Below are 12822 nucleotides of genomic sequence, written 5' to 3' on the forward strand. Positions count from 1 at the left end.
TGGGATGGCTTCACTCCTGCGCATGCACACAAGTGCAGTCCCCCAGCACATAGGAGCAGTGCTGGAATGTAAACTGAGCTGGGTTTGTACATCTCAGTGTACATTCCAAAGACAACTGCGAGGAGGCAGGTAGGTTTAGGGTGTCTTCTGCAATAAACAGCCTGCCTGCAGTTTGACAAGCAGGACTTTAGTTCCACTTGAATTAGTCTTGCAGTTCATTTTTATAGGGTCAGACCAGACCTACAGAGCTAGTCAGTAAAGTGCAGCTAGTGTGCAGTACTACAAAGTAGGAAGTCAAGCCTGCACATGTAATCAACCAAGCCTGCCTCATCTACATTAATAATAATAATAATAATAATAATAATAAACGTTACACAGAAAAATGCTTTATAACATCATCACTTATTGAAAAAGCTATTAGCATTGCATTCATGGCAATACGATTCTCCATTTTATAGTCTTCTTTTGCTCTGCTTTATGATAAACACCTGTAAAAATCTGTATCGGCAACAAAATATTCTATGGGCCAAGAAGTTTTTCTTGAATTGACTAATATAACTACTTGTACACACTCACATTGCTGATGGGGCAGTGTTTCTGGGCATACCACTCCTGGGAATAAAGACATAGGAGAACACCCTGACCCAGGAACAGAGACGTCCACATGACCACATTCCAGATGGGACCTTTCCGACGATCATGAAGGATGAAGTTAAAAATCACTGCAATTAAAGAAAGGGCATGATTTAAAAATAATGTATCCTGGAACTCAGAAGTAGTTGTGAAAAAAATAGAATCAAATAAAAAAACATTTGACCAGACTGATAATTTTATAGGACAATTCTTTTTACCTTTTGTTTTCTATTCCTGCACTGTGCAACCACTTGATTCAAGCAACACTATTAGTTTTAGAAGAATGTGCTGTTTTTCATACTTGCAAAGGTAAGTGGCATAGCATAAAAGATTCTCTTATTATGAACAATAGACTGTTTAGAACAGGAAACAGACCTTATATGTAGCGAATAATAGCCCATTAGGGGTTCTTTCACACGGGTGGACAGTTTTTCAGGCAGACCCGATCGAACCCTCCAGTCTCCTCTATGGAGCAGTGGGGGTCAACAGACATGTGTCTATTGATACCCGCCAACATCCGATAAGCTAAAAAGAGATGGATGTGGATCTGTTACATCTGAAAATGTTCTGTTTACATCCGCCCATCCATAGAAGAGGGCTCTGCATAAGCGGAGCAGACATGAACCAGCCAGCCACCTGCACGGCAGGGATCAGCGCTTAGCTTTGCAGGGTGAAGATGGCAGCGCCGGGGATCTGTGATAGAGTTGCGCTCGAGGGATCCACTTTACAGGTAAGTCTGTCATAATGTGCTAATATGCGGTGCATACAGTAAGGGGGAAAAAGTATTTGATCCCCTGCTGATTTTGTACGTTTGCCCACTGACAAAGAAATGATCAGTCTATAAATTTATTGGTAGGTTTATTTTAACAGTGAGACAGAACAACAAAACAAATCCCGAAAAAATGCATTTCAAAAAAAGTTATAAATTGATTTGCATTTTAATGAGTGAAATAAGTATTTGACCCTTTCCCAAAATATGACTTAGTACTTGGTGGCAAAACCCTTGTTGGCAATCACAGAAGTCAGATGTTTCTTGTAGTTGAACTAAAAGAAGAAAGACGGCGCATGGCCCGATATGTGAGTACTTTTAAAACGTTTATTAAAACAAACTGGTGTGTACAGAAAATAAAAAAAATATGACGTATTCATAAGAGTGGGTGAGCTACAATGTAAGTACCCTCTAGTCAACTGAGTTAAAAATAAAATAAAAAATGGTGCCCATATACAGGATAAAAATTGGACAATCTGCTAACGGGTTTCGAGGGTTTTGCTCTTCCTCAGAACCTTGATATACCAGGTCTGGTCTGTATCTTTAAAATGTAGAGGACTGGATGTGTGGTACAAAAACTGGACAGGTGGTCCACTCAAATGCGTGGACTCTCCTTCACTGTAGGTCAGTTCCCTCTACGTCCCAGCTCTCTACTTTGAACAAACACCGGACAGATATCAATAGACAGAATTGCGGACTCTTTTTTCAAACTTTAAGAGATCTATATCAGATAATGGGTAAGCATACATAGTGTTATATATAATAAAAAGAGCAGTGCCACATATAGTTAGGTGGAAAGTGTTAGTCTATTATCGAATGTTCACATACATTGTTGCTAACATAAACCACTATAGCTGGACTACTGAAAATGTCCCCTTACATAAAATGATACATGAATGTCTATACACAAGTGCATATAGATACACACACACACACACACACACACACATATATGCAGATAGAATTATCTATGTAGACGCATAGATGCATACACCGGATAGCGTTGGAAGGTTAAATTGTATACTCATTGCATTAAAAATTGAAAAATAAATCATATACATCTACATATATAAGTTCAAGTGCGAATAGAATTAAAGATGACACAATGCAAACAAATGAATATAGATGCATGGGGGAATGAAAATGGGAATAGAAATGGAGGTGGTAGTGGCATTGCCGACCTGACTCGCTATGTGCTGTAGTGCTGCAATGTCACTGGGATTAACAAACCATAGCAAACATTGTTAAAGACGAGGTAAATGTGACATAAATGATAACTCCAGGTATATTAAGCTAATGGGGATTCATAGTACTAGAAGTACTGGTGTATAAGAGGTATGTGTAGAGAGTTTTTTTTTTTTTTTTTTGTGTGCATCGATGGATCTGACCTACCTCAGCACCGTGAAGGGGTAAAGGGGTTAGATCAGGGGTCTTCAAACTGCGGCCCTCCAGGTGTTCAGAAACTACAATTCCCATCATGCCTAGGCATGTCTGTGAATGTCAGAGTTTTACAATGCCTCATGGGATGTGTAGTTCTGCAACAGCTGGAGGGCCGTAGTTTGAGGATCCCTGGGTTAGATCGTCCCTCTGTCTTGGAGACCTATGAATGCAACATAATGTATTGAGCGAAGTTCCATGAGGTAGGACTTGGCTAGATGGTACTAGGTTATGTAGATTAGATTGAATTAAACCTAAATTGAATTAACCTATTTGGCCATTCTTCGACATTCCCTGACACAGAGTCTGTCGATTTTAATTTAATTCAATGTAATCTACATAACCTAGTACCATCTAGCCAAGTCCTACCTCATGGAACTTCGCTCAATACATTAGGTTCATCCATAGGTCTCCAAGACAGACGGACGATCTAACCCCTTTACCCCTTCACGGTGCTGAGGTAGGTCAGATCCGTCGATACACACACACAAAAAAAAAAAAAACCCTCTACACATACCTCTTATACACCAGTATTTCTAGTACTATGAATCCCCATTAGCTCAATATACCTGGAGTTAGCGTATCATTTATGTCACATTTACATCGTCTTGAAGAATGTTTGCTATGGTTTGTTAATCCCAGTGACATTGCAGCACTACAGCACATAGCGAGTCAGGTCGGCAATGCCACTACCACCTCCATTTCTATTCCCATTTTCATTCCCCCATGCATCTATATTCATTTGTTTGCATTGTGTCATCTTTAATTCTATTCGCACTTGAACTTATATATGTAGATGTATATGATTTATTTTTCAATTTCTAATGCAATGAGTATACAATTTAACCTTCCAATGCTATCCGGTGTATGCATCTGTGTGTCTCTATAGATAATTCCATCTGCGTGTGTGTGTGTGTGTGTGTGTGTGTGTGTGTGTGTGTGTGTGTGTGTGTGTGTGTGTGTGTTATCTATATGCACTTGTGTATAGACATTCATGTATCATTTTATTTAAAGCGGATGTCCACCTATCTATTGTTTTTTTTTTTTTTTGAGTTCATTCACAAACTTTTCTTGTCAGCATTACATACTCACATATTGTGTGTAATATGTCCGCCTGCGTCAGATTTCGTCGGAAAGAATAACTTATATTATTCACTGCAGGAGGTTTCCATCTTCATTGGGGGCATTTGAAGCCCACAAGCATTTATTTCCTGGATGTGGGGAATGCTGTGCTCCCAGCATTCACCGCTCGTTCCCGCACATGCTCAGTGGCATCCTGGGAAGCCTGAGACTAGCTCCCAGGAGTCTGGGAGAGGCTAGAAACACGCCTACTCCCACGGGAGGAGAACCAGGAAGTGCAAAGAAGAATAGAAAAATAAAAAGGTAATTACGGCGATTTAAATTTTTTTAAACGGCATGTCAGCATCTAGGCAAGGAAGAGAATACATACAGATATTGTTCAAAATTTGGGTGTAACCCCGCTTTAAGGGGAGGTTTTTATGTTAGCAACAATGTATGTGAACAATAAATAATATACTAACACTTTCCCTAGCTACACACACTTTCCGCCTAACTATATGGGCACTGCTCTAGTGATTATATACACTATGTATGCATACCCATTATCTGATATAGGTCTCTTAAGGTTTGAAATAAGAGTCCGCAATTCTATCTATTGATATCTGTCCGGCGTTTATTCAATGTAGAGAGCTGGGATGTAGAGGGAACTGACCTACAGTGAAGGAGAGTCCACGCATTTGAGTGGACCACCTGTCCAGTTTTTGTAGCACACATCCAGTCCTCTACATTTTAAAGCTATAGACCAGACCTGGTAAATCAAGGCTCTGAGGAAGAGGAAAACCCTTGAAACGCGTTAGCCAATTGTTCAATTTTTATCCCGTACATGGGCACCATTTTTTAAAAATTTTATATTTAACCACTTGCCGACCAGCCACCGCAGCTGTACTGCGGCAGAACGGCACGGCTGGGCGAAACAGCGTTATGCAACGTCGTTTTGCCATGTGGCCACTAGGGGCGTGCGCACGCCCCCTGCTCACCCATGGAGTTGATGCGAGTGCCCGCCGGTCGCGACCACCGCCGGGCTCCCGCGATCGCTCGGGGTACACCGAGAACCAGGATTGGGTGTGTGTAAACACACAGTTTCCGGCTCTCTGAGGGAAGAAGAGACAGATTGTCTGTTCATACAGAGTATGAACAGCGATCTGTCAACTCCCCTACACAGTCGCCGCCCCCCCCCTTCAGTTAGAACACACACTAGGGAACACAATTAACCCCTTGATCGCCCCCTAGTGTTAACCCCTTCCCTGCCAGTGACATTTTTACAGTACAGTAATCAATGCATTTTTTTAGCACTGATCGCTGTATAAATGCCAATGGTCCTAAAAAGGTGTCAAAATTGTCTGACATAATGTCGCAGTCCCGATAAAAATGTAAAAAAAAAAAAAAAAAAAAAAAAAAAAAAAAAAAAAAAAAAAAAAAAAAAAATCGCCGATCGCTGCCATTACTAGTAAAAAAAAAAAAAAAAAAAAAAAAGCATACAAATGCTATAAAATTATCCCCTATTTTGTAGACGCTATAACTTTTGCGCAAACCAATCAATATACGCTTATTGCATTTTTTTTTTACCAAAAATATGTAGAAGAATACATATCGGTGTAAACTGAGGGGAAAAAAATGTTTTTTTTTTTATATATTTTTGGGGGATATTTATTATAGAAAAAAGTGAAAAATATTGCGTTTTTTTCAAAATTGACGCTTTTTTTTTTGTTTATAGCACAAAAAATAAAAACCGCAGAGGTGATCAAATACCACCAAAAGAAAGCTCTCTTTTTGTTTGGGTGCAACGCTGCGTGACAGCGCAATTGTCAGTTAAAGCGACGCAGTGCTGAATCGCAAAAAGTGCTCTGGTCAGGAAGGGGGTAAAATCTTCCGGGGCTGAAGCGGTTAACTCAGTTGACTAGGGGGTACTTACATTGTAGCTCACCCACTCTTATGAATGCGTAGTATTTTATTTTCTGTACACACCAGTTTGTTTTAATAAACGTTTTAAAAGTACTCATGCATCAGGCCACGCGCCGTCTCTTTCTTCTTTTAGTTTAGCATTCTGGACTTTCCCCGGTCGGCCAAGGCAGCGAGACAATGGGGACATGCATGTACGATTGATTATATATTAATATCTATATGAAAATACTACGAGTTTTAACAAGACCTATCCGCACAAGCGCAGGAGAAACAAAATGCTCTGTTTCTTGTAGTTGGCCACCAGGTTTGCACACATCTCAGGAGGGATTTTGTCCCGCTCCTCTTTGCAGATCCTAAGTCATTAATGTTTCGAGGCTGACGTTTGGTAACTCAAACCTTCAGCTCCCTCCACATATTTTCTAAGGGATTAAGGTCTGGAGACTGGCTAGGACCTTAATGTGCTTCTTCTTGCGCCACTCCTTTGTTGCCTTGGCCGTGTTTTTTGGGTCATTGTCATGCTGAATACCCATCCATGAGCCATTTTCAATGCCCTGGCTGATGGAAGGAGGTTCTCACCCAAGATTTGACGGTACATGACCCTGTCTAAAGCCCCCCCAAAAGCATGTTTCCACCACTATGTTTGACGGTGGGGATGGTGTTCTTGGGATCATAGGCAGCATTCCTCCTCCTCCAAACACGGCGAGTTAAGTTGATGCCAAAGAGCATGATTTTGGTCTCATCTGACCACAACACTTTCACCCAGTTCTCCTCTGAATCATTCAGATGTTCATTAGCCAACTTCAGACGGGCCTGTACATGTGCTTACTTGAGCAGGGGGACCTTGCGGGTGCTGCAGGATTTCAGTCCTTCATAGTGTAGTGTGTTAAAAAAAAAATTTCTTTTCGACTATGATCCCAGCGGCCTTGAGATCTGGGTTCTGGGCCGATTCCTCACCATTGTCATGGTCATTAAAACTCCAAAAGGTGAGATCTTGCATGGAGCCCCAGACCGAGGGACATGGACAGTTATGTGTTTTCCATTTGCGAATAATCTCACCAACTGTTGTCACCCTCTCACCAAGCTGTTTGGCGATGGTCTTGTAGCTCATTCTAGCCTTGTGTAGGTCTACAATCTTGTCCCTAGGCCCGTACTGGCCATAGGGCAAACGGGGCCGCATGTTCTTGTGGGGCCCAAGGCAGCTGGGCTGCTCTTTGAGCTCTCCGCGGCCACCAGCTCAGCCATCGGCGCCAGGGGAATGGAAAACCGAAGGAGGAGGAGCTAGAGACACCTTCGGTCTCTCCACGGCCACCAGTGTAGTCCAGCCATCTGTGCCAGGGGGCGTGGCCACAAAGGGGAGGAGCCAGAGGAGACACCTGCTGCAGACAACATGGAGCCGGATCAGAGAGAACATGAGTGCGTCACCCTGTAACCTGGATAGGAGGAGCGGTGGGGGTGGCTGCATATAGAAGACTCATTCTCTGAATGCCTGCTTCTGCTCCTCTCCCTCTCGCAGGCTTTCAGAGACTACGGGAGGAAGATGGAGAGAATGATTCTTCTATATGCAGCCACCCCCACCTTCTATCGTGCTGCCCCCCACAGTGCTCTCCAGCCCCCCCATGCTCTCCAGCCCCCCCAGTGCTCTCCGCTGCCCCCGTGCCCTCCACCTCTCCCAGAAATCTTGCCGATAGGGAATCACAATTACTTATTTCACTCACTAAAATGCAAATCAATTTATAACCTTTTTGAAATGCGTTTTTCTGGATGTTTGTTATTATTCTGTCTCTCGCTGTTAAAAAAAAAAAAAAAAATCTACCATTCAAATTATAGCCTGATCATTTCTTGGTCAGTGGGCAAACGTACAAAATCAGCAGGGGATCAAATACTTTTTTCTCCTCACCGTAATAGTACATTATACTAACCCTGCAGGGGGACCCACTTTGTTTTTATTTTAGTGGCTACTACCACTTTAAAACATAAGGTATTCACATGTCTCATTGTAGCACATATCCCAAACCTTACAGGATACATTTTTCTTATTTCATTTCTACATCTCATTTCTAGATGATTATTGCGGTCTTGCTCCTGACGAGTGACTTTAAGGTCCAGAAACGCGTAGAGCTAACAACTACCGTTATAAACATACAACATCTACCGTTATAAACATACAACATATTCATGAATTCACTATGGCCGTTCCTCTTTACCCAGCTTTTTTTCTCTTTTATTCTCCAGTGATGCTTTAATGCATCATATTTCCATTTTTAGTATTATTTACACTGCAATTAATCACGTACTTATGTGACCTGTGCAACTGTATAATACTGCCTTATATCTCCTAATAGAGTCAAGATATATTTTTTTATATTATTTTTTCCTACTTATCTTACCTTAACTAGTATTTCTAATGACGCTTTAATGCGCTAGCTATTTTTATGAGTATTTTCTACAATGCAATTACGGTAATCATGTTATTACGTGACCAGTATATTTGTAAAATACTGTTTTAAACTCTGGTTGAACAATGTATTTATGTGTGATGATTGACCTTTAAGTATTGATATACATGATATAATGAATTGTATACCCCCAACCTTTGTTCTATGAATTGACTCAAATAAAAAAATCATTTTTCTATTGCATCCGTGTGCTTCACTCAAAGTCCCGCCCCTCAAATCTCCTTATTTCAGGATAGTAGGGGCCCATGCAAATCATAGTTCGTCACCCCTCTGGCAAGATCCAGAACCACTGGTGTAGAGAGCAAAAAATAGCCTAATATTATAGTGCCATTTATTCCAAAGTGCGTACAGCGGTTTTAGGCTATTTAGCCATCATCAGTGCAGTGTATCAAAACCACGGCTTCTATAGAGTAGAGTATAATCATACAGGTCTTACATATTTACCATGTGATACTTACTGCCAAAGCCCATAAATAGAATGAAAAGAACAGGATAGAAAAATCCAAAGCAGATCCCCAGTGCGTATTCATGAACCACAGCGGACACAGTAAACACAGACAACATGGCTGCAGCTTTGAATCTCCTGCCAAAAAACTTGAATTTTAAAGAGAGAAAAACAGCAGCAATTAGATTATACTATTAGCAATGTTGAAAAGAACGACATTCTTTAGATTCCTTAAATTTAAGCCTATTTCTGTAAATTCAATAATAGATATTCAAAAGATAGAAAAAAATAAAAGCCTAGAAAGAAATGTATTAAGAAAAGAATCTCTTGACCCAAGCATTAAGAATTGAGAAATGCCAACTGTCACAAAAAAATAAATAGAATGATCTCCAACTGGCTTTTAAATGAAACCTGGAGAGAAACATGCAGGATGGCCCTGCTGAAGTTCTTTGAGGATTCTAGTTGCCTGCCTTTTCTAGGGAACAGGTGCCTTCAGAACTGAATGAGCCACTGAAGTGGAAAAAGCACGCAGCAAGTAAAGTATCTTGTTCTGGGTCAGTGACTCCAAAAGTTGTGAAGAGAGAAGATCAGTTACACAACAGCCAGGCAACCAGCATTTTTACTTTAGCAATGCTTTGAATCCTAATGAAGAGAAAGGAAAATAAGCACTCATACCATAGGTGGTAAAGAACAGAGGAGGGAATGCTAGAAAGCTTGTAAGCTAATGTGCATGAGCTTTTGAGATAAGTTAAAGTACATCTAAAGCTAATTTTGTTTTTTTAATTTCTGAGAATAGGGAAGGGTTAAAAATCCCTAACCTTTTTTTTTTGCTTCCTGACAAACACAGTTAAACAAACTGCTTGGCTGATAAATGAAAATCTGTATATTTGTTATACAATTAGGCTGGTTATACCTTTTGAATAGCTTTAAAGTTAAAGTTAGACACTATATTGTTAATATACACTTACATTTTTAACCAAGTGTTACAAAAAATGTAAAAAACATTAAAGATTTTTATACTTGCTGTAAAATCTGGTTTCTTTATGCCCACAAGGCTGTGGTAAGTTTTGGACATGTAGGTTATACTGCCTCCAGTAGATGGCAGTATAACCCCACATGTCTGAGACTTACTACAGTCCTGTATCCTACAATGGAAAAAAAGGAGAGTGCATTGAAAAAAAAATTACATTGGTAATAGAGCTGTAGTCTTTTTTTATGTAAATACTTGTGCTACACATGGAATGTTTCTGCATCATGTAGCCTTGCAATGTGTACGGTACGGTGAAACCTTTTTTTCTAATATGTAGAAGACATTATCTGTATATTAGAAAAAATGGGTTTCACAATCATCACACCGTTCAAGGTTAGCATGTTCCAGCTGCACTCAGCTCTGTATCCCACAATCTGTATGTGCAAACAGGCTTTAAGCATCAACACTAATGCAAGCTAAAACACATTTCCTAATTAAAACATAAACGCTCCCTTTTAAAGGTCCAGTGAACACCGCAACTCAACCAGGTGATGTTTACTTCTTGGCAACAAAACAAGCAGAAGTGAGGACACAGCTCTAAGCTCCAAAGCTGGCCGAACACTGATTGATTTTTGCTGATTGCTGCTGCATTGGTTAAAATTAGAGCGGTGGGGAGGCCCTATCAGGAGCCAAACACATAAAATTCAAAAGCGTACATGGCAAGATTAACCACTTGAAGACCAGACCTTTTTTGTTTACATGTAAAAAAAATAATAAAAAAATCTGTATTTGTTTGCTTTAAAAGAATGTATAATGTTTGGGGTTTCCAAGTAATTTTCTAGCAGAGGCCCTACAGAATAAAATGGTGGGTGTTGCATTTTTTAAATGTCACACGGTATTTGTGGTTTTTCAAATGCAAAATATATATATTTTTTTTTTAAATACACTTTTTTGAATTAGAATGCAAAAAAACACAATACAATGTAAATTGTTTGGTAAAATATACAAGATGAGGTTACGCTGAGTAAATAGTTACCAAATATGTCACATTTTAAAGTTGCGTAGGTGACAGATAACGTAACTCTTACTATAATTTTTTTTTTAAATAAGAGTCTTTAAAAAGTTTACACACACACACACACACACACACACACACACACACACACACACACATACACAGAGAGTTTAAAAAAAAAAAAAAAAAAGTGTGGAAACTTTTTGATGAACTTCTTATACTGTCACAATTTCTTTATCGTACATCACGGGACAACCATAATAATGAATATAGGGGTTATACGCCACCTATAGGTGAATGGACACTGGCAGATAGTCAAACAGGAAGTCCTCCCCTATATAACCCCTCCTACAGAGGAAGTACCTACGTTTTTTCGCTAGTGTCTGTAAGGTGGTGGTCATTGATGTGATACATGTGCTCTTGGAGCATACTTGAAGTTCTGGAACGGTTCTACTGAGAATCAAGGACTTCAAAATTGGATCCATTCGAAAAAGCGGTCAGCCAAAATGATGGTACCTGAGCCTCATGGGAAGGAGAGAAGTTTCCTCAAGGTTTGCCTGTAATGCAGTCTTGCGGCCCTGGACCCTGCCTAATGGAACCCTGTGCAGTGTTTGTTCTGACCAAGGTGCTTTCCTGCAGGGTGCTATACAGGTCCAGGGGAGTGGACCCCACATTAAGGGGGACCCAGTCCCTGAAGGTCTACCCGCTGTGATGGGTAAAGACTGAACTCTTGTTATGCTCAGAGTCCTGCAGCAGGAATAGTAAATCTGCATATTTTTGCATTTTTTTTTTTTTTTTTTTTTTAAAGCGAAAGATCTGACCTTCTCTCAGTAGCCCCTAGGGGCAGTGTGTTGTTTAAAACATGCTCTATGTACTTATTAGGATTATTGGCTGCTGTTTCTCCTCCAGCCACTAGTGGGCGCAGGGGCCCATTTCTATATAGGCAGGAAGTGAATGGGCGGCCATGTTTGCCACGTGGACAAGGCCTCTTGAGAAATAACAGCAGCCCATAGATACTGATGACGTGTGAGTACTTACTATGGGAGAAATGTTTCGCCAGACAAGTCATTATATACTGCATACATACGGCTTATTCTGGGGGTCCTGTACAACTGTAAGTCGATACAACCCTAGCAGTGCACTTTAAAGTGTTGTGACTCCAGAATACTATGCATTTGGCACAAAACCGGTATGGGGCCTGGTGGTGCAGTTGAACAGGTGCATACATGCAAACTTCAGAATAATGTGTATTTGGTCTGTAGGAGCTTACTTTTGGTCTGATCTGAAGCAGAAAAAGGCTGCATGGCATGCATATGTGCTAAACTAGTAAAAACTAGTATGGGGCCAAGTGCAGTTGGGCAGGTGCAGCGTAGTATACATGCTTGTAAGCTTGTAGAACGCATGTTTGAATAAAACACATGTTTTGCATAGATGTTGCATACATGTGGCATAAGCACAATTGGAAGAACATGAGCATCAGTGCACTTGAAGGAGTTATCTCTCCGGAATAGCATGCATTGGGTCTGCAGAAGCTTAGTTTTGGGCTCCTTTTCACACTTGTGCGACTTGAAAGTCGTGCGATTTTGCAGCGACATGAAGCAGTGCCTGTGTAATCTTGAGGTCTATGGACCTTCGTCCCGGACACAAACTGTCCCAACAAGTTGTAGAACTTGGAATCTAGTAGATTCACCTGCACAGTTCACCCTGCCACTATTCTATACCTGGAATATGCACGGACGATAGAGAACCCTTGTGCTGTCCTAGTTTGTACTATAATCCAGTGCAAGGCGTACTGGCCAAAAGCTCTAAGATATTTATGGGCAGATTTATTATACTCTCCTGTAGAGACCAAGTCCACTGAACTGTAGCCACCCTCAAACCGCATGGAGAAACCAGCATCAGTGGTATTATCTTCCAACACATGAAAGGAAGAATTCAACCTTTCTAGATTCCGAACCATCAACCACCAATCTTTAGCTGTGCAATGCCCTGGTAACAGAGCCCTGTGGCAATCCAAAGTGCTTCAAGGTTGAGCCTGATGGGATCATTGTCCAGCAGAGCCGGTACGAGGGGTGGGCGAGAGGGGCGGGTGCCCTGGGCGGAGTGTGAGAGGGG

At 40.9% G+C, this 12822-nt stretch overlaps 1 protein-coding gene across 2 annotated transcripts in view; it reads right to left on the bottom strand.

The window, feature by feature from the left end:
• Window positions 1-12822, bottom strand: part of SOAT1 (sterol O-acyltransferase 1) — a 124603-nt gene that overhangs the window by 17347 nt on the left and 94434 nt on the right. For both annotated transcript variants that reach the window (XM_073593071.1, XM_073593070.1), the window contains exons 14-15: window positions 8736-8871; window positions 577-722 (exon numbers count right to left, since the gene is read on the bottom strand). In XM_073593071.1, coding sequence (XP_073449172.1) covers window positions 577-722; window positions 8736-8871 — 282 coding nt within the window. The remainder of the gene's footprint in view (window positions 1-576; window positions 723-8735; window positions 8872-12822) is intronic.

This window comes from Aquarana catesbeiana, linkage group LG07 (genome assembly GCF_042186555.1).
Source record: "Aquarana catesbeiana isolate 2022-GZ linkage group LG07, ASM4218655v1, whole genome shotgun sequence".
NCBI classification, from domain to species: domain Eukaryota; kingdom Metazoa; phylum Chordata; class Amphibia; order Anura; family Ranidae; genus Aquarana; species Aquarana catesbeiana.